The sequence below is a fragment of the Schistocerca cancellata genome, chromosome 2 (assembly GCF_023864275.1).
Source record: "Schistocerca cancellata isolate TAMUIC-IGC-003103 chromosome 2, iqSchCanc2.1, whole genome shotgun sequence".
Lineage (NCBI taxonomy): Eukaryota > Metazoa > Arthropoda > Insecta > Orthoptera > Acrididae > Schistocerca > Schistocerca cancellata.
This window is the reverse complement of record NC_064627.1, coordinates 211,407,319-211,430,640: the sequence shown is the minus strand read 5'-3', so window position 1 is coordinate 211,430,640 and position 23,322 is coordinate 211,407,319. Positions and strand designations below refer to the sequence as shown.

The 23,322-nt window shown below is 43.4% G+C and overlaps 1 protein-coding gene across 1 annotated transcript; it reads right to left on the bottom strand.

The window, feature by feature from the left end:
- Positions 1-494: 494 nt before the first annotated feature.
- On the bottom strand, positions 495-21,790 carry LOC126144600 (hemolymph lipopolysaccharide-binding protein-like). Its single transcript, XM_049915501.1, has 5 exons — positions 21,685-21,790; positions 19,059-19,192; positions 18,854-18,980; positions 6,628-6,927; positions 495-802 (listed from the first exon to the last, which is right to left on the bottom strand). Exons 1-5 carry the CDS (start codon positions 21,695-21,697, stop codon positions 648-650), a joined length of 729 nt encoding a protein of 242 aa, XP_049771458.1. The 5' UTR covers positions 21,698-21,790; the 3' UTR covers positions 495-647.
- Between the last annotated feature and the right edge of the window lie 1,532 nt (positions 21,791-23,322).

Genomic DNA, 23,322 nt, shown 5'->3' with positions numbered 1-23,322 from the left:
TTTGTGGATTAAGCAGATCTGATGATGGCTACTAATTGCCGAAACCGGTAATGTGAATGTTTTTTATACATATAACCGATCGTTGACGTAATAAATTATTATACAGAGGCTCTTCTAGATTTTTGGAAAAGCTTACCTTTTAGAAAGCGATTTGACAAATATTAAATTTTTATGCGAAGGTGAAATCAGCCTTATACTTTGGCTTTTTAAAGCCTTCTTCTCTTTGGAGAGAGGTAGAACATCTACTATTGTTATTTAATGTGCGTCTAAGTAGTGTGAATCTGTCGTAGTCGCTGACCGTATTTACGAGATTTGCGTGCCAGACGAGTTTACAATATGCAGTACAGAACGGTTTAAGACCCTGACGGCAGTTGCGTTTATGAAGCATGGTAGTGAACTAGACAATGTACTCAATGTTAGGGCGCTTTGGGTAGTATTCAAGAGGCATCTTTGTGTCCTGCAGGATCAAGAGAAGACACAATAAAAACATAAAGTAGTTGTAAGTACTGCCTTACACTTCGTTCAGTGTTACTTGTTACATATTATTCAGATATTACAGTTCATTTATTTTGCAAACATGTTTACAAAAATTGGTCCTGCAAAATCTGTCAGCCGCAGGCATGTTAAGTTTCGTACAGTTGCAGTGGCTACGCTGACAGCTCACAGATAAACGCATAATCGTCGCTACAGCCGACGTTCACGATCTCCCCTGTGAACCACACAGCGCCGCACAGTTCATCGCTACCGCTGGTGTCTGATTCTTCGTCCCAGTTGACGTACCCAGTCGAGTTGAGAGGTTGACCTGCCAGATCACAAAAATGAGCACTCAGCCACAGATCAAGTCCGAGAACAGTCCTTCTAAAAGCAAGAAGCTGGGATTCATTGTTATCCGTTGTGTTTCTTTCGCGTATTACTTAAAGACTTCAGTGTTCCCCCAATGAAGGCAAACTTAAAGACTGTATTTCTTTTGAAATCTTATCCTGTTAAAGCTTTTATCTACAACAAAGAATGCAACGTGGTATCAGGCAGAATGAAATCTGTCCGGTCAGAGGGTACAGGAACACTACTGGGGGAAACATCTACATAACAGCAAGCTGAACAGATACAGGAACCAAATGTGCTACGCAAACATTCAGTTGTGAGTGAATTGCAGATCACCCTACATTCTAATAATGAGGAGGGGGCGGGGTGGGTTCTTATTATGCAGAGGTCGCATGCATATAGATATGATGAATCTGTGGGAATTTTGGTAGGACTGCCGGCCGGAGTGGCCGAGCGGTTCTAGGCGCTTCAGTCCGGAACCGCGCGACCGCTACGGTCGTAGGTTCGAATCCTGCCTCGGCCTTGGATGTGTGTGATGTCCTTAGGTTAGTTAGGTTTACGTTCTAGGGGACTGACGACCTCAGATGTTAATTCCCATAGTGCTCAGAGCCATTTGAGCCATTTTTTTGGTTGGTAATATTATGGCGTGACTGGGATTTGCGATTAAATTCGATATAGTGTTGGCCCACCCTTAGCCTTCATGAGAGCTGACCACAAACGCGCTCTAACAATAAGCAGCAGACGGGCAGTTTGTTCAAAATCTGGAAAAGCTGCGCATGTAGTTAGGACTAGTTTTTTATCTCCCTTATTCTGTGTTAAATGCAAAGGCAGGCGCAGGTGAAATGAACATTCAGGAGATTAAAGCAACAAGCATCCTACATACACTATGTGATGAAAAGTATGCGGACACCTGGCTCAAAAAGACTTACAAGTTCGTGGGGCCCTCCGTCGTTAATGCAGGAATTCGATATAGTGTTGGCCCACCCTTAGCCTTCATGAGAGCTTCCACTTTCGCAGGCATACGTTCAATCAGGTGCTGGTAGGTTTCGTGGGGAACTGCAGCCCATTCTTCACGGAGTGCTGCACTGAGGAGAGGTATCGATGTCGGTCGGTGAGGCCTGGCATGAAGGTGTTCTGTGGGATTCAGGTCAGGACTCTGTGCATGTCAGTCAGTTACAGGGGTGTTATTGTCGTGTAACCACTCCGCCATAGGCCGTGCGTTATGAACAGGTGCTCGATGGTGTTGAAAGATGCAGTTGCCATCCCCGAATTGATCTTCAACAGTGGGAAGCAAGAACGTGCTTCAAACATCAATGTAGGCCTGTGCTATGATAGTGCCATTCAAAACAACAAGGGGTGCAAGCTCCCTCCATGAAAAACACGACCACACCATAACACCACCGCCTCCGAATTTTGCTGTTGGCACTAAACCCACTGGCAGATGACGTTCACTTGGCGTTACCCATACCCACACCCTGCCATCGGATCGCCACATTGTGTACCGTATTCCGACACTCCACACAACGTTTTTCCACTGTTCAGTTGCTCAATGTTTACGCTCCTTACACCAAGCAAGTCGCCGTTTGGAATTTACAGGCGTGATGTGTGGCTTGTGAGCAGCCGCTCGACCATGAAATCCAAGTTTTCTCACCTCCCTCTTAAATTTCGTAGTACTTGCAGTGGATCCTGATGTGGTTTGGAATTCCTGTGTGATGGTCTGGATAGATGTCTGCCTATTACACATTACGACCCTCTTCAACTGTCGGCGGTCCCTGTCAGTCAACAGACGAGGTCGGCCTGTACGCTTTTGTGCTGTACGTGTCCCTTCACGTTTCCACTTTACTATCGCTTCTGAAACGGTAGACCTAGAGATGTTAAGGGGTGTTGAAATCTCGCTTACAGACGTATGACACAAGTGACACCCAATCACCTGACCACGTTCGAAGTCCGTAAGTTCCGCGGAGTCCCTACTCTGCTCTCTCACGATGTCTAATAACTACTGAGGTCACTGATATGTAGTACCTGACAGTAGATGGGAGCACAATGCACCTAATGAGAAAATCGTATGTTTTTGGGGTGTCCGGATAATTTTGATCACGGAGTGTGTATTTTAAGAAATGTTCAAGTAGGTGTGGAACCACAATCTTGTCTAAGGCCATTTACTTCAGTGGCAAAAAGAGCGTCTCAGGAACGGACTTCACCAACGCAATCCCAGAGGAAGGTGCCGCAAACGACTGCACACCCAAGTTCAAAAATGGTTCAAATGGCTCTGAGCGCTATGGGACTTAACTTCTAAGGTTATCAGTCCCCTAGAACTTAGAACTACTTAAACCTAATCAACCTAAGGACATCGCACACATCCATGCCCGAGGCAGGATTCGAACCTGCGACCGTAGCGGTCGCGCGGTTCCAGACTGTAGCGCCTAGAACCGCTCGGCCACCCCGGCCGGCACACCCAAGTTCCCTTACGCTGATGGAATAGCTGTAAAGGGACTTACCTCCACCATGCAACAAGCAAAGCGCACAGACAAACGTACTCCCCACATTACATGCCAGTCCATCCAGGCACACAAAGTTGAATGGTGTGTCAGCGGCAAAATGAAGCCATCAGATTATTCCGCACTCGTATGTGTGGCAAATCTGATAAAACTGCGGATGTTATGAACACTGAAAAGTACGTGAGGGAATCAACATTCTACTCAAACACATCACCTTATTTCGCAAATTGCTCCCATCAACAAAAAAATAGGAACGATGATAGTACTCGCGTCTCACTGACATTTTACGGTGGAACGTAAACTGGTCGAACACATTTGTGGAGGAAATCAGGCTTCTAGCACAGATGAGAGCTTGTGTTTGCAAGAAACCTAGTTTAATTATCTAATACCCCTGTGCTAAGCTGTTGTAGTCTCCACAGGGAAACGACTAAAGCGAAGAGAGAGCTAAAAGAGGAGAGTAATCTTCGTATGATGTTACATACTCCTACTCACCCTACCCTATCAGTATCAGTCTACAAGAAGTTTTAATTACTATGTTTCTGCAGCATAGAGCTTCATTATGCTCCCTCTATCATTCTCTCTATTACCCGACAGACCTAGAGATTTTCGTTACCATGGAACTACTACTCTCCTCGCCTTTCGTCCTAAGTGAGGATTTTAATGCTCACTACGTACTTGGAGCACCAGTACCATGGGCTCTCGGACTCAAATTGTTGAGAGCAGTTAGCATGTCTTTTATCAGTAATTACGATAACCAAGTCTTGCACACTGTACTGCGTGTGAAGTGTCGTTGACGCACACGTCAGTGACTATTTATCGATCTGGACATGCCTACCAGAAGGAGTCGTCTAAAGACAGCCGCCACTGTGGTAATCAGTAATGCAAACTGGGTGCTGTCCAGCCAGGTGGCTGTATTTCAACTTAGTGAGGACGTCCAGTGTTGAGTGGATCACGTGATTAGCACTATCCACCACGCCTGTTAGTTGAGGAGAGCAAAGGCCAGTCTCTTCCTTCTGGATCACTACTGGAAATGAGGTGGGCACCGCTTCAGAGGTTCAAATGCCGACCACTTCTTGAGAACCTTCAGCTTTCGGTTCATGACAATAAAATATCGCTACGTTTCAAAAGAGAGCGAAAAGAGATCGTGCCAGGCAATACTGAACTCCAATCATCGTTCCACTAAATTGTAGAAAGTATGGGAGATAATGACGAAGATTTCGGAGTAAAAGTGAAAGATGCGCTATTACTGTTTTAAGGAGTAATGATGTTCTCCTGGCCAACAAAGTAGACATGGATCAAATTATGGACGGACATTCTGCTCATACAGGATAATTCTGCTGCCCCTACATATGGGTCATTTGCAACCCACAGGGCCTTCATAAACCATGTGGGAGATTTTCACATTCTCTCACTCGCTGTACGCAAACCGCTAGTCCTACAGAAAAAATGAGGACATGGTCTTCGAGATATTCCTGAAAAACGCGTTTGACCTTGACTTTTTTAAGTTTCTCATGTATAATTCGAAAACTATGGCCACTAGCGAAAACGCCTCACCAGTCAAAATTTAACTACTTGAAATTTCCTACAAAAAAGTCCATTAATTCCTTTCTGGCTGGGCTCGGAGCACTATGCGACTTAACTTCTGAGGTCATCAGTCGCGTAGAACTTAGAACTAATTAAATCTAACTAACCTAAGGACATCACACATATCCATGCCCGAGGCAGGATTCGAACATACGACCGGAGCGGTCGCTCGGTTCCAGACTGTGGCGCCGAGAACCGCACGGCCACTCTGGCCGGCAATTTCTTTCTGTAGGACCAACAGTTTATGCTTAGCGAACAAGAAAATATGAAAATCTGCGCGTGGTATCTGAAGACGTTTCGGACTCCGTAAAATCTATAGGTGGCTGAATCACCATTTATATTGACTGCCCGACAGGACCCAACTTTCCGTCAACATCGAGCGTTCGCCGAGACGGGCGGCGTTGACTTCTGTGCTACGAGCGGTGAAGTTTACAACAACTCTTTCTCAGAGTGTGAGCTAGAGACAACATTGCGTGTGGCACGTGACACGACACCAGGTGTGACGTCAATGACTGAATTATGTTGCGGCACATCAGTGGAAACGCTAAGAAAATCTTCAACGACCTCTTTAATTTAATTTTTTAATCGCAACATTTCACAGACTTCTGGAGGTAAGAAGTTTCAGTTCTGCCTGCTCAAGCCTATGAATATCACACATGTCCGAGCGGAAACATCGCCCCCTGCATGGAAAAGACGTTGGAGTGCCTGATCAGACGATGCCTTGTCCGTATCTTGAAATACAAACATCTCCTTAGTCGCTATCAGTGTTGATGTACGAGATAGGTAACACTCTACCATTGATAACTTCACTCCACTGACAACGCCTATGGGCCTACAACAAGCTTCCCTGTGTGTGCACTACATAATAGGTATCTTTATCGATCAAAAGAAGAATTAAGACACTGCTTGAAGCGTTACATCTTCGACCAGTGTCACACATGAGGCATTCGTGGACGTCTTCCAATTTTGTTTCGGTCCTTCCTGTCTCCATGCCATTTTAAATATTTAGTGCTTAATGTCGCATTAAATTGCTTTATAGTATTGAATGGATTTCTCTGCCTCGTGCTGACTGGGTGTTGTGTGCTGTCCTTAGGTTAGTTAGGTTTAAGTAGTTCTAAGTTCTAGGGGACTGATGACCATAGATGTTAAGTCCCATAGTACTCAGAGCCATTTTTGAAGTATTGAATGGAGTCCCTCAATGCTGAGTTTCAAGAGAGATTATTTTTTTCATAGCTATTAATGATATTGCGTCCACTGTCGGCAACTCTTGTACATTGCACCTTATTCGTCATGCTGGCTGGTCACAGAAGCATTTACGAGAAACCCCAAACCCAGCGTCTGAGGTGGATGTAGCGCGCCATCATTTTATATCAGGCGGCAAATTCTAATGCCGCAACAAGGATATAGGGCCTCCTCCATACCGCAATCACCTGTAGACCACGCCGTTGCTAGCCCACCTACGGTGCGATTTTTTAATAACCATTTCCAAACAGAGAGCCTCTTTGAGGTTTTTAGAAATTTGTGTGACAAATGTTAATGTTTTACGCCAAGGTTAGAGCAGGCACCACTTTGGACAGTTATATTTATGTATGACGACTTTTGAGAAAGATAGCACAGCAACTATCGACATGTTATCTTTGTTAGAGGGTTACCTGTCTAGCGAATCAACGCCGAATTCGCATTCTCATGCAAAGTGCTGTATTTTGGGTGCTGTGACACTTACCGAGAACCGTTTCGTAGTAGTTCTCTTCTCTCAGGTAGCGGAATCCAACGAACAAGCGACGGTGACGGTTCATGACTTTCTTTATGACCTCTTCTTCTGCCTTTGAGTTAATTATCAGCAGATGGGCGCCTTCTTCTTCGCAGATCTTCTTTGCCTCCGACCACGTCCTCGGTGACTCATGCAATTTATAAGAACCAACACCGTCATATTTTTCGTAATCAGATCGCGTACTCCAACGTGTTGTAATCGTCGTCAATGAGTCATTGTTGTTGTTAACACTAGGATTTAGATTTGGAGTACCTGTAAACAGAGTAACTGCTATAGCGTAAAAAGATATTGACACATTTATTCGTTCTATAAACAGTCGAAATTTCGATCTGTATGATAATTCTGTTTTTGTTTTTGAACAATTTCTTCACGTTACTTACTTGTTAAAGGTCTTAGACCATGGTTACAGCATAAGTGTTAGCCTCCGATCGTTTTGTGTTGGTCCTATATCCTACACTATCTTATCAAAGGTAAATGGACACCCGTTAGTAGACATCGGTATAGAGAGTGTCTACCTTTCGCTCTTACGATTGCTTGAACTCTGCTGGAGACAATTTCAATTAGGTGTCTGAATGTCTATGGAGAAATGGTGTCCTATTCTTCCTTAGTACCCAAAAACAGGTAAGGTAGTGTTGTGGGACGCTGGAGTCTGGAGTGAAGTCTATGTTGTAACTCACCCCAGAACTACTGAATTGAGTTCAACTCGGGACTCTGGGCAGGGCAGTCCATTTTAGGAATGTTGCTGTCCACAAACAATTGCTTTAAGACAGATGCGTCGTAATGCCAATACAAAAAGTCATCGTCCGAACTCTGCCTCTGCTGTACACGGTACACAATACTGTAAAATCTGTTCATGTCCTTCCGCAGTTAGCGGTTCCTCAAGCCCAATAATGGGACCACAATGTAACCACGGAAAACAGCCTCAAATTGTAAGACGACCTCTTTCGTACCTCACTGTTGGCACTACGCATTACGGCAGGTAACATTCTCCAGGAATTCACCAACCCGAAAGAGGGCGAAGTGTGATTTCAGCGTTGAAATTCACTCGTTTCCAATCATCCACTGCCCTGAGGTGTAGCTCTTTACACCACTTCAAGCGTCACTTAGCACTGAACCACCTCAAGCGCCACTGTAAAATTCTAAACAATGCAAACTCATATATTATTTGAATTAATCCCCTGACATAACTATTTTTCATTCAATGGCAAGTTTCACACGCAAAACAAAGGTATGACATTGGTCGCAGTCTCGCAGGTTTGCTTGTTGAGTTATTTAGACATAACATAGAACAAGAATTCTTTTTAATTCATCCACAGTTTACAGATGTATTTTAAAAGACGTATGAACAACACTATAATTCAGTGGCCCAAAATAAGAAGTAGATAATGTCACAGTTGAAGCGAAAATATACGAGTACACACACACACAAACACACACACCCACACACACACACACACACACACACACACACACACACATATATATATATATATATATATATATATATATATATATATATATATATATACTCCTGGAAATGGAAAAAAGAACACATTGACACCGGTGTGTCAGACCCACCATACTTGCTCCGGACACTGCGAGAGGGCTGTACAAGCAATGATCACACGCACGGCACAGCGGACACACCAGGAACCGCGGTGTTGGCCGTAGAATGGCGCTAGCTGCGCAGCATTTGTGCACCGCCGCCGTCAGTGTCAGCCAGTTTGCCGTGGCATACGGAGCTCCATCGCAGTCTTTAACACTGGTAGCATGCCGCGACAGCGTGGACGTGAACCGTATGTGCAGGTGACGGACTTTGAGCGAGGGCGTATAGTGGGCATGCGGGAGGCCGGGTGGACGTACCGCCGAATTGCTCAACACGTGGGGCGTGAGGTCTCCACAGTACATCGATGTTGTCGCCAGTGGTCGGTGGAAGGTGCACGAGCCCGTCGACCTGGGACCGGACCGCAGCGACGCACGGATGCACGCCAAGACCGTAGGATCCTACGCAGTGCCGTAGGGGACCGCACCGCCACTTCCCAGCAAATTAGGGACACTGTTGCTCCTGGGGTATCGGCGAGGACCATTCGCAACCGTCTCCATGAAGCTGGGCTACGGTCCCGCACACCGTTAGGCCGTCTTCCGCTCACGCCCCAACATCGTGCAGCCCGCCTCCAATGGTGTCGCGACAGGCGTGAATGGAGGGACGAATGGAGACGTGTCGTCTTCAGCGATGAGAGTCGCTTCTGCCTTGGTGCCAATGATGGTCGTATGCGTGTTTGGCGCCGTGCAGGTGAGCGCCACAATCAGGACTGCATACGACCGAGGCACACAGGGCCAACACCCGGCATCATGGTGTGGGGAGCGATCTCCTACACTGGCCGTACACCACTGGTGATCGTCGAGGGGACACTGAATAGTGCACGGTACATCCAAACCGTCATCGAACCCATCGTTCTACCATTCCTAGACCGGCAAGGGAACTTGCTGTTCCAACAGGACAATGCACGTCCGCATGTATCCCGTGCCACCCAACGTGCTCTAGAAGGTGTAAGTCAACTACCCTGGCCAGCAAGATCTCCGGATCTGTCCCCCATTGAGCATGTTTGGGACTGGATGAAGCGTCGTCTCACGCGGTCTGCACGTCCAGCACGAACGCTGGTCCAACTGAGGCGCCAGGTGGAAATGGCATGGCAAGCCGTTCCACAGGACTACATCCAGCATCTCTACGATCGTCTCCATGGGAGAATAGCAGCCTGCATTGCTGCGAAAGGTGGATATACACTGTACTAATGCCGACATTGTGCATGCTCTGTTGCCTGTGTCTATGTGCCTGTGGTTCTGTCATGTGATCATGTGATGTATCTGACCCCAGGAATGTGTCAATAAAGTTTCCCCTTCCTGGGACAATGAATTCACGGTGTTCTTATTTCAATTTCCAGGAGTATATATATATATATATATATATATATATATATATATATATATATATATAATCTATGTGACATACATTAAATTTGCTTTACGTTTCTGTATATGAAAGATGACGTCTATTGGCATACGAGAGGCGCTAGTAGAGCCACTGTGAGTACGCAAATCAGGTTTTTATATATATATATATATATATATATATATATATATATATATATATATATTACGAGGTGCGACTTATCTGCTCAGTAGTTAGTTGTGCTGTAATAAGGTAACACGTGTTTGTGTCTCTCGTCACGGAAATGTAACTCCAGAATATTGCGCAACGGTATGCCATTTCTTTTTGCATTAAATTGGGTGGAAACGCAACGACAACTTACGGTAAGTTTCAGAAGGGTTTTGGAGAGGAGGTCAAGTTTTTCGTTGGCATAAAATGTTTAGTGAAGGCAGAACGAATGCCAAAGTCAAAAGTGAAATGCATGCTTGTGTGCTTCTTTGATTCCAAGGGAATTGTACATAAAGAGTGGGTGCCTCCTGGACAAACAGTTAACCAATATTACCACAAAGAAAGAATTCTTCGTGTCCGTGCCAACATTGCTGATAATTGGATTCTGCACCACGATAATGCGCCATCCCATACTGCTCTGTCAGTACAGCAATTTTCAACCGCAAAACAAATTTCAGTACTACCACAGCCACCTTATTCACCATATATCGCTCCGTGTAACTTTTTCCTATTTCCAAGAGTCAATACGGCGGTCAAGGGACACCATTTTCAAACAACACAAGATGTCCTAAAAGCTGTGACGAGAGTCTTAGAGGATATTACAGAAGAAGAGTTTGAGAAATGTTACCATCTGTGACAGAAGCGCTGGAAAAAGTATGTGAAATAAGAAGGGAACTACTTTGAAGGAGGCAACACTAAACTTGACTAAAACGGTAAGCAACATTAGTTTCACGTCAGTCTCATTACTTTATTGTGTGGATGGATGGAGAGGGTTTTAAGGGCGCACGACGCTAAGGTCTTCAGCGCCCGCTCAGTAACATATTGAGACGGGTATGAAGAACAGACTCAGAACAATAAGATAAAACAGAACGTAAGACACAGGAAACTAGCTTGTAAAAATATGTGCCTACCCACACCGAAGCGTGGGACGAAGCATGCCGGCAGCAGTAAAACATGGACAACCCAGGAAGGAAGTGGTAGAGGGAGTAAAAACAATATAACAGATGGTAGTGGCTGGCTGACCGCAAGGAAAAAGGGAGGAGCCAGTCACTTTGCAATACACTGAAACCTCCAGCCTAAAAGTTTAGGCCAGAGTCCAGACACATCACAAAACTTTAAAACCCTAGACACACACGTCTTATCATTAGCTAAAACGCAGGGCAGATCCCCATCAACTTGTGCTTCTGCCCTTGAATCACGGTATAAAATGCAGTCTGTTAAAATGTGCCGGACAGAGATGTGCACACCACAAGCATCACAAATCGGGGGTCCTCCCGCCGTAATAGAAGGCTATGTGTGAGAGGACAGTGCCCAATCCGAAGACGCGTGAGGGTCACTTCATCCCGCCTGAGCACCCGGCATGAGGTACGCCACGGCCGAGTTGTTGACTTCACCAACCGCAGTTTACTGGCCGTCACCGCCAGCCATTCTTCCTCCCACAACTCCATATACTTCTTGTGGGGTGCTGAAATGACACACTGCAAGGGCATAGGACACTGGACCACATCCTGCTCTCAGCAGGCCTCCTTGGCAGCCCGATCGGCCTGTTCATTGCCCCATATTCCTACATGCCCAGGCACCCAGCAGAAGGACACCTGTTTACCCCGCCGTTGGAGCAAGTACAGCTGGTCATATATCAGCTGGACCATCTCCTCAGTTGGGTACAGATTTTGCAATGATTGTAAGGCACTAAGAGAATCGGAGCAGAGGAGAAATCGATTGCTCCGAACACGATTCGTCCGCTCCAGTGCCCTCAGGATCGCGTGGAGCTCCGCTGCGAAAACGGTATATTCATCAGGGAGGCGAATCCGGGTAACATGATCAGGGAACACTACAGAACAGCCAATGAAATTCTCCCGTTTGGAGCCATCAGTGTAAACGACGATAAAACCGTGATGCGTATCTAAAATGTTAAAAAACTGAGATTGGAATGTAAAATCTGGTGTACTATCTTTCTTAAAATTAGTCAAATCTAAAATAAGACTGGGTCTCCGGAGGAGCCAAGGTGGAAATCTGCTCCAACCGCGGCCGAAAACATGAAGACCAGCCATATCAATCGCTGAGCGGCAATCCTGTGCGCGAATCCCATAGGGCCGCGTCGCTCGTTGCCGGTTATGAAATAGCCGTGCCAGAGGAAGCTGAGCAACGGTATATGCAGGTGTGTATGGTGTGGACAAAGTTTTAAACGCCTGGCGCACAGTAAATAGCCGCCGCCGCATGTGAAGTGGCGTTTCACCAGCCTCTGCACAGAGACTTGGTATGGGGCTAGTTCTGAAGGCCCCAGTGGCCAACCGAAGCCCATCATGGTGCACAACGTCCAACATCTTTAAGTAAGAAGGCCTCACAGACCCATACACCGTGCACCGTTGCACCTTATATATATAGCAGCTGTGTGACATACATCAGAGTTGGTTGGTGTTCTGTATATGAAAGATGTCTCTTCAGATTTCAAGCCAGTAGCGTTAGTAGCGCCACTGTGAGTATGCAAGTCAGGATTTGCTTTAAATACACGCCGTAATGTTGGTGTGCCTCAGTTACCTTTGAGACTGGACGTGGTGAACTGATGTTAGTCAAGAATACCTTTAAGGTGACAAAGACGCCATTATCAGAATCTCACTGAGTCAGAACGAGGTAGCATAATAGAGCAACGAGAAGCTGGAAGTTCCTTCTGTGAAACTGCAAAAAGACTGCGCAGGAACGTAGCCATTGTATATGACTGCTGGCAGCTGTGGTTACACGAATATATGATCGAAAGAAGACAAGGATCCGGACGCTCACGTGGCACTACAGAGAGAGAGATCATTGTTTTCGGCTTTGGTACGTCGTACTGCATTGGAAGCAGTAGTCTGAGCAACAGACGGCACCACAGTGACAGAGAAAACGCCCTGTAACGTGCATTCCACTGACCCCATTTGCGGGTTCATTGGTATCAAGCGGGAGCTCATCGGCGGGCAGTATCCAGGTGTGCTGTGTTTTATGATGAAACTTGGTTCTGCCTCGATGCCAGTGATGGCCGTGTGTTCTTTAGGAGACCAGTTGAGGGGCTGCAACCAAGCTGTCTGCTTTCTAGACACGGTGGACCTACTCCTGTATGACAGCACGGCCATTCTCGTGGTTATCCCACACACCCTGACTGCAAATCTATATGATAATCTGGAGATTCGCTGTATTGTGCTGCCATTCATTAACAGCATTCAAGGAGGTGTTTTGCAACAGGATAACGCGCGCCCATATACAGCTGTTGTAGTCTAGAAAGCTCTACAGAGTGTCAATATATTACCCTAGCCTCCTCGACCATCACATCTGTCTCCAGTCGACAACATAAAGGGACATCTACGTACTATATCCCTACATCTACGCCGGCCGGCGTGGCCGAGCGGTTCTAGGCGCTTCAGTCTGTTTCCGCCAGCACCACGACCCCAGTGTCTAATTGCACATAGTTCAGATAACGCTCCTGTAACACCTTCATAAATAACGAGCTTGCAGTCGCTCTAAAACATAACTGGTTACATATTATACCCAAAAAAGAAAACAGCAAAAAAATCACAATTCTAAAAATTGGCTCTCACATATGCCTATTTCAACAGGTCTTTTCTCATGGTGGGTCCCCGTATTCGGATCACACAAAGATTTGCTGGGAGGCGAGAAGATCGTTCTCATGAAGAAGCTCATCATATGAGCTTAGGCACTTTTCTATCTTCGGTGAACTTCATCTGAACACTGTGGACACAAAATGCTGGAACGTGAAGCCACTATAAAACGCTTTCCCTGATCCTCACGATAACGCACTTGTAAAATGTCACGCAGTAAAATACGCAAAGATAATCTAGTGTACAAAATCCACATTTCCTATGCCGGAAAATAAGCTGTATAACATATACTAAGGTGACAAAAGCATCGATACAGCGATATGCTCACATATAGATGGCGTTGGTATGGCGAACACAAGGTATAAAAGGGCAGTGTGTTAGTAGAGTTGTAATTTTCACTCAGGTGATTCATGTGAAAAGACGTCCGACGTGAAAATGACCGCACGACGGGAATTAACAAACTTTTAACTCGAAATGATAGTTGAAGATAGACGAATGGGACATTCCATTTAGGAAACCGTTAGGAAATACAATATTCTGACATTCACAGTGACAAGATGTCAAGAGTGTGCCTTGAATACCAGATTTCAGGCACTACGGACAACGCAGAGGCCGACGACCTTCTTTAACGATCGAGAGCAGCAGCGTTTGCGCAGACATGTCAGTGCTAACAGATAAACAACACTGCGTAAAACAACCGCAAAAATCAATATGGGACGTATGAGGAACAAATCCGTTAATGGGCTATGACAACAGACGACTGACCCGAGTACCTTTGCTAACAGCACATCGTTTGCAGCGTCCGTCCTGGGCTCGTGACCAGATCAGTTGGACCCTAGAGGATTGGAAGACCGTGGCCTTGGCAGATGACTCCCGATTTCAGTTGGTAAGAGCTGATGGTAGGGTTCAGTTGTGATGTAGACCCCACGAAGCCATGGACCAGAGTTGTCAATAACGCACTGTAAGAACTTGTGGTGGCTCCATAAAGGCGTGGGCTGTGTTACATTGGAATGGACTGGGTCCTCTGGTCCAAGTGGACAGATCATTGACTGGAAATGTTTGTGTTGATCTATATGTAGACCATTTGCTGACATTCATGGACTTCATGATGCCAAACAACGATGTCATGTCACCGGGCCGTAAGTTATCGCGTTCGGTTTGAAGAACATCCTGGACAGTTATGGCGAATGAATTTGACATACAGATCGTCCGACATGAATCCCATCCAACATTTAGGGAACATAATCGACAGGTCGGTTAGTGCACAAAACTCTGCGCCGGCAACACATTCGCAATTATGGACTCCTATAGAGGCGGCATGGCTCATTATTTCTATAGGGGACTTCCAACGACGTCACGTCGAGTTGCTGCATGACGTCGGGAAAAAGGAGGACTGACACGATATTAAGAGATATCCCATGACTTTTGTCACCTTAGTGTAAATATTAAATGGCCATCTAATTCTCTGAAAAGTGTAGCTTCTCATTATATTTCAGTACATTTTATGAAATATGTACAGTGTAGTTGATCTCATTTTGTCAGTGAGATTCTATGTTGTAGGTAACGGAAGTAATTTTGTCATTGCATTAATCGAATATCTCATTAATTTCCCCTGTGAAGTGTTAGTTGTACATCTGCATGTGTTTCGCTATTATGACTTCGAATCACTGAATGTTGATGACAGACAGATTTTCCCGCCAGTGTTTGCTCCCAAGGACAGTTTGTCCCATGGACATTAGAATATACTGTAGGAATTACGCGCAGGCGGGTTGTGAGCTATGATGTCAAGGTGAACCCTTCCGCCACGCCGCTCTGCACTGAAGCTTATAGGCACACGGCGCACATCTATTCAACTCTTACACAGGTATGAATGTAATCGAGGTTTCCCATGCTTTAGTGTATTATTACTGTAATCATTATGAAGCTTCATTATTAGTTATGACAATTTTTGTCTACCGTAGGTGAAATGCTAGGACGTCAACCTCTTTCACCATCTCGGTGGACACTGCTTTCTTTCCTGGGGGAGAAACTCACACATTCTCATAGACCTGCAGTACGGAGAAAACTCCTACAATGTGATTTTGATGTCTTTAACTCTATTAAAATGTTTTTCAGCTCTCGAAAGTTATGTTAAAAGTTTATTTTTTATTTTTTGCAAAATCTGTTTTTGATCACTCTCTGCTCGCTTACTTCCTTCGCGTTATTTTTCTTGTTGATAGTTTTCATTCTGGTGAAAGTGCGTGACCTTACGAAAAGCAATACAGCCAAGTGTTCCATTCCTGGGTACTTCTCATTTATAGTGTCATTTAATCTTATTATAACTATTGGGTTACGATCAACGCAACTGATGTGGAATTATTGAAATTCTCTTTCCACGATCAAAGCAAATTCCATAAAACTTTCAGTTAGCTGCTTTAAAGACCCTCTTGAAACTGTCTGAAGCCACTTCTTTCCCGAAACATTTACGTGTCCAATTAGTTTACTATACAAATGGTGTAGTGTTTTATCCGGGAATAATAGCGTGGAAAGAGGGAAGTCAATTTTTGTGGTTTCCACTTCCGAGGAATACTGCAATCGTCAGCTGTTGGGAATTCCCAAGGCGTTTGTAACGTGTATTCTATTTTGTTTTGTGGAATATACATGTACATATCCAAGAGGGAGCAGGCCTACGGACCATTTTATTGCACTTTTGGTGGTAAACGTCTTGTGAATACCTACAGCCGCCGTTATGTAACAGTGTCCTTTTGTCTGCACTTCTTTGCTTCATGGTGTCAGACTTCGTCTGCAGAAATTATAATACGGCCATGTGGTGAAATAAGCTAAAATAAATATCAATTGATATTTCGTTTTCAGAAATTTTCACACGTATATGTGATGAAGTAAGCTAAAATATCCACTGACTGATCAAAACCGCTGTATTTCTATACTCTCTCGTGCTCCTTTAAACACATCTGAATAATGATAATATAGAAGAAGGAAAGATTCTTCAGAGAAACGAATGCTATAGTCCTCAGTTCTTTTCGCACAGAATATACATTCAGAGATGTACATTGCATTTGATATGTTAATCATGAAAATCACTCTGGTGAGTAATGAAAAAAAGATTTGGTACGTAGGACATTCGCATCTGAGAAGCATGATAATTAATTTAGAGAAATCGACTTCATTTGGACAAATATTTAATCAAACTGCGACCAGTTTTGAGATTTTAATATACTGAAACTGTATGGATTTTTTTATTTAATTTTTTTTTCAGAATCAACACTTATCTGACGTATAGTGTGTTCGAATTTGATTCTATAAGCAATATACTCTGTAATCACCTCTAACAGCTCTACATTTTCCTTCATATCTGGGACACTTTCCTCTTTTTATATGGTGCAATTCTCAAAAATGTCTCCTATCTCTGAAACAATATCTTCAACTTCCTTATTTCACGTTCACTTTCGTGTACAAGTTAAGTCCTTTTCAAAAGATGACAGTTGAAGAATCACATCTCGAGTTTCTGCCAGTCCATTAACACTTAAATTATCAGAATCTCTCTCTTTCTTGCATGTACTATCTGACAGAATTTCACCCCCTTTACAGCTGAGAATGAAACAATTCTTTGTGAGACAGTGGTAAGCAAAGGGCGGTCATAGACACTCCTCTGTCCTCTTGCTTTGAAAAAGTGGCTATCAAGAATGTCTTGAATGCATTTTGAAGTCATGACGCACTTGTCTGCTATGGCTAGTACAATTGGCGATTGCACAGCGCACCATTATTTTTCACTTAAAATCTTACTCTAAGGGCTCCCTTCACACATTGGTAATTATGGCGTAACTCTGTCTCAATCGCTATTCACTAATAAAAATTTATGCGGCCGTAAAGAACCTTGTTTTTGGTCGTAAGCGCAATTACAACTCAATACATTATAGCAGTTCGGACTACTGAGCGCTAGTTGGGTTCATTCTGATGTCAGCGGCGCGGCTTGCTACTGTGCATACACCTCGTGGTCCCTAACATGTTTTCTAATATCGCCTGCCAGTGCGACCAAGCGGTTCTAGGCACTACAGTTTGGAACTGCGCGGCCTCTACGGTCGCAGGTTCGAATCCTGCCTCGGGCTTGGATGTGTGTGATGTCCTTAGGTTAGTTAGGTTTAAGTAGTTCTAAGTTCTAGGGGACTGATGACCTCAGAAGTTAAGTCCCATAGTGCTCAGAGCCATTTGAACCAACCATCTTCTAGTATCCGTAGTTTGTGCTGCTGAATTCGTGCATATCAGGGATATAGACAAACTGCAGATGTTCTGAATTATAATCTGCCCCGGGAGAACAATACTGATATTGAAAGTGCGTCAACACAACCTCCAAGACAAAGGGTACAGAAAAATAAGAAATTTGTTACTACTAACCAAAACATTTCTTAAAACAAAACGTACTGAGTTGAAGGAAGGAGACATGCTCTTGGTCAAAAAATTGTCGATAGTTTTTAGGTGTCCAACTGACGAACCTATATGACTGTTAAACATTTCTGTAGGCGTCAATCGCTTGTATGTCGTGCTTCAAACGTATCCAAATGTTTATATGAACTGATCTGTAGAAAGAGTACCCTTATTTAAATTTGTTTACAGATGTAAAAGGACATATTTTATCACTGTATAACTAAAGCACCGTTAAAAACTTACCACTGAGCTAGCATTCTTGCAGCCGTCACTTATTAGAAACAGAAATTTTAAATTGTTGTTTAATTATCAGTTAAATGTGTATTAGAGCTAAGTTTTGGTAATTGAATTAATACTAAAATAAATTTTTAGTTGCAATAATATCTAAAATTAATTTGTAAATTCTTTCAGAAGTTTTAGACAACTATCTAGGTATTTGCAGACTCTCGAGATCAACCGTTTGGATCTGAGTGGGAGGAGATGATTTCGCAACTAGGTTCAAATGGTTCAAATAGCTCTGAGCACTATGGGACTTAACAGCTGTGGTCATCAGTCCCCTAGAACTTAGAACTACTTAAACCTAACTAACCTAAGGACGTCACACACTTCCATGCCCGAAGCAGGATTCGAACCTGCGACCGTAGCAGGCGCGCGGTTCCGGACTGAGCGCCTAGAACCGCGAGACCACCGCGGCCGGCTCGCAACTAGGTACTTTGTCATATTAGTACCCATATTTCTGCATAGTGCTGTTCTTTTTCCAGAGTCTGTAATTCATTCACGTTCATATGTAATGGAAATTCGCAACAGAATTATACGTACAAGACTTCTGGAAATAGCTCTCAGGTTTTTTATGGGTGACACACTTTCAGAGCTTTCGATTATGTCGAGAGTTACAGACAATTGTATCAGTAAATAACTAAATAAAGGACAAGTTTTGTAAAAGATACTCTTAGTAACTATTCATCCATCAGACGCCGCTGAAGATAAAAAACAACGGAAATTCTCTCACCTGTTGTCACTGCCTCAGATCCCTGGCTTATCGTGACGTGATTCGTGACCTCCACTTCGTATATCGAGCAACCTGCCGCCTTGTCACCGTCGTGTCCTGGGTTTGGTCCTCTGCGAGTTACGGTTGTCTAAAAATGGAGCGGTAACATCACGTCAGAACAAGACTTTTAGTTTTGTTAGCTCATACAACACGGTCCATCACTTACTTTAGCAATCGAATGCACCGTCGGGTGCTGACAAGTTGCTCCCAAAGTATGTGCTGACTCTCCTGCAGCCACTGACAATCTCACGATTAAAACTGTCAGTGTAAACACGGTTATTGTTCCAGTCATGTTAGACACTGAAAAAGAAATCAGGAGATAACTGAATGCCTCTTTACCCCATTACGGTTTTGGAATTCTAAGTGTTCGTAGCTTACATGTTTACGTACTTGTGACTCATACTGAAAGCGACGAATTTGTAAGAAGAAAAATATGAACATAGCAGAACCCTACTCTAGACACAGTGTTTTGATCCAAATATAATGATAGTAGCATCTTTCATTAAAGAGAGAGACAATTTTTCGCATCTAAATCAACGGCGAGTTTATGTGTTCGGATTGCCGATACCAGGATGCTGTTGATCACTTGCAATGACGATATTCTATTTTGAATGTGTGGAAATCAGCTACCACCTTGTGTACATATTGAACTTTTCTTATCTTTAACACTTGCCTGTATTTGTCCTCATCCATTTCAGCTCTTGGTTGATATACTCTAATACATGTGGTACAATTTATCACGTTCCGCTGACAAACTTGTATAGCTTCGATATGAATGTTTTAATGAGAATCATAAAATATGACAATAAAAGCCGGTTCTGTTTACTGCGGCGGGGAACGGAGAGGTGACAATTTCGAACTGAACTGTTTCTAGTTGCTCAAAAAGTAACAGTCTGTCCCTAAAACTGACCCTAGGAATTTAATGAAGGTATTTCATTCCGCTTACATGTTCCCAAGAGGAGGAGAATACCAGTAGCACTGTATCAACGACTTTAATTGCACCACACATCCCTTGTTAAAAGCTAAAATACCAAAATAACAAAGTTATGGTTTCTGTAGATATTACCTTCCCGTAATGTGCAGGTGAGACAGTATGTCAGATTATCTAGTTATTAATGTTATAAGTTTGAGAGAGTGACTGGCCGACTTAACTCGTTCTTTAGAATGGCTGTATTCTTAGGGACAAAAACACACCACTTCAAGGACCAGTCGCAGGAAAGTATCTCTGACATGTTAGAACGTTACTACAGTAACGTGAAAGACAGCAATAATTTTGAGGTCGATTATTATCTGTTCAGGATTTGTCGACTGAGATGTCTGAAAATGTTCGCGCAAGCTTCTAAGAACGGCAGACATTACTTGGAGTGCTATAAATAACGTTTCATCAATTCTGCTTATTCCGCATTCGCATTTTTCATATACTGCATGTGTGATGATGATGATGATGATGATGATGATGATGATGTTTGATTTGTGAGGCGCTCAACTGCGTGGTTATCAGCGCCCGTACAAATTCCCAACCTTTGCTCAGTCCAATCCCGCCACTTCCGTGAATGATGATGAAATGATGAGGACAACACAAACACCCAGTCATCTCGAGGCAGGTGAAAATCCCTGACCCCGCCAGGAATCGAACCCGGGATCCCGTGCTCGGGAAGCGAGATCGTGACTGCGAGACCATACCGCATGTTTGTCACTATTGGTCGCTCAAAATACTTAATTTGATAAAAGAGCGAATAGCTTATACATATAAAGCCTTCAAATAACGTCAAATATATATATTAAATTAAAATTTGGGCAACAAGGATACTTCGTTCTTTCCAAACGGTTTTTACTTCCACTGTTTTACATCGCCAGGTATTAACCGGCGTAATACATAAAAATTTTGTTTTAAAATAAATCGCAGTCACATAAACCGATATTTGTTGCTTTTCATTTTAAACTATGAAACTTCTGTAACACTAATTTCATTAAAATAAGTTCACGACGATATGAAGATCACTAACAAAAGGCTTTCATAACTGAGTTTCTATACACAGTATAGAGAGAGACATAAAGACGTTAGCGCTACACTGCACTTCATAACAAATTTCACTATAGTTAGTAAACATACATTAATAAACTACTTCAGTTGTTAAATACATTAACTAACGGCATTTAGAAGCATTCGTAGAAAAGTTTTACTGTCAGATTGGTATTTGCTGCTTCCAAACACATTTACGAAATTGACGATTGTCTGATGCCTCAGCATCTCATAAATTCGGTTTTCCCCAAATGGTTTCAGTACTTTCTCATTAGCTACTCGATCAATTTATATAATCCTTAGCATTGTTCTGTAGCACCACATTTCTAAAGTTTCTATTCTCCGTTTCTCTGAACTGTTTAATGCCCACGTTTCATTTCCGTACAAGGGCACACTCCAGACAGATACCTTCAGAAAAGACTCGCTAACAATTAAATTTATATTGATTGTTAACAAATTCCTCCTTTTTAGAAATTACGTGTCGTCAGTAATCTGATGCCCAAACTTCAAAACGCATTTACTACTTTGGCTTCTTATTTTCTAGTGTAATTCCCTCAGCATCGCCTAATTAAATTGGACTACATTCCATTACCTTTTTTTTACTTTTTTAATGTTCATTTATTATCTCTTATCAAGACACTATCAACTTCCTTATTCATACTAAACTGAAAATGCTCCTCATAGTATTTCGTTTGTTCTGTTCACAGAGTCAAGAACGCATCTCTAAAACATTAAGAATGTGGAAGGACTACTATAGTCCTCACTGTACCTGTGGAGGCCATGTCGTGGAGCTGGGATCAGCGACAGACTGGATTCTGAGGCGAAGGGACGACGTGCCGGCCAGGTTTGGACACTTGTGCCTCGGATGGCTTATGAAGACTCTTTATAAAAACCAGGGCAGCGTAATCTTCTCGACCTCTGCCATTCAACGGAGAGGTCAGTTGCATAACTTATCTCTAACATATGTCGCAGGTGATGAATCGTAATGAGGAAAGTAATTCCACTACACATACTCCGTACGACTTATACTACTAAACTATTCGAGCATCAGGTACCATCTGTTGCTGTACTGAACAATAGGAAACGTAGGACTAAATGATTGCTAGGAATTGTACATTTATTTAAATAACAAACTTAAAATAGGGAATACCGTGATTATCTGGCATTCGGGGCTGGTTGGCACACAGCTTCTCTTTCCTGCCACCGTTGACTTAGAGCAGAGTCATCGTGATAATGGGGAGTGCTTATAAAGGTGCACCACCCTCCGTAACTTCAATCTACTTGTAAGCGTCATGTAGGAGGGACACATATTTCGTTGTTTTTCTTACCACAGAGTACATTTTATCGTAGTAATTTTTTTTGTTCTGCTGCATCGAATTAAGATGCTACATATGGCGGTTTTGCAAAGAGTTGTTAACTGTGATTAAAACTACGTAAAATAATTTTTTGTTTCTGATGTTTGGGATTGTGTGTTATCCATTTAGTTTTTGATATAGCCCTGGGGATAGCACAACTTGTCATGGAGTCAATTGTAATAACTATGACAACCATTCCACTGCCGTTCATTAATATTTCTGTAAAAAATTACTAAACACGCATCAGCCCAGAAGAAATCTGGTCTTCTCCCGCAGCCAGCCCACGGCAGTTATCCAACCCTGCGCGAAAGAGAAGATTTACTGCTGTTCTCACAGTCTCATCAAAGACAGAATCGTGGCTGAAACAGCCAGTCAGAAGAAAAAAACCCTGTACTGTCAAGATGGGCCACACGGGTAAGGTTGATAAGGCGAAGAAGCAAATATCACAGAAAACGTCAATCTGAATATTCGTCTACTGATTCTGGTGGCGGCGTATTAGACATTGTCTATTCGGAAAATGACGACAGAATGGCCTTCCTGAATTACTGTTCAGAAGCTGATGAACCTTGAATACTGAAGAGTTTTCACTCTCAGCCTCCTGCCTAGACGATGGTGAGGGATCTAACTCGACAGTTCCCACGAATACTGGAGAACGTCTAGAAGATACCAACTAGTAAAACACCTGGCTTAAAGTCCGCAGCTCGTAGTCTAGTGGCTAGCGTTGCTGCCTCTGGATCACAGCGTCTTGGGTTCGATTCCCGGCCGGGTTGGGTATTTTCTCTGCCCGGGGACTGGGTGTTTGTGTTGTCCTCGTCATTTCTTCATCATCATCATCATTCGTAACAGATGATTGGTTAGATTGGGCTGTGAAAAATACTGGACTATGTTAAAATTGGGACTGTGTACGGGCGCTGATGACCGTGCAGTTGAGCGCCCCACAAACCAATCATCATCATCACCTGGCTTAGAAACCATACCGTAGTGATTGTAAAACCAATACTTAAAGCAGAACTTCAAAATAACGACGGACAGTAACAATAATATAACATAAT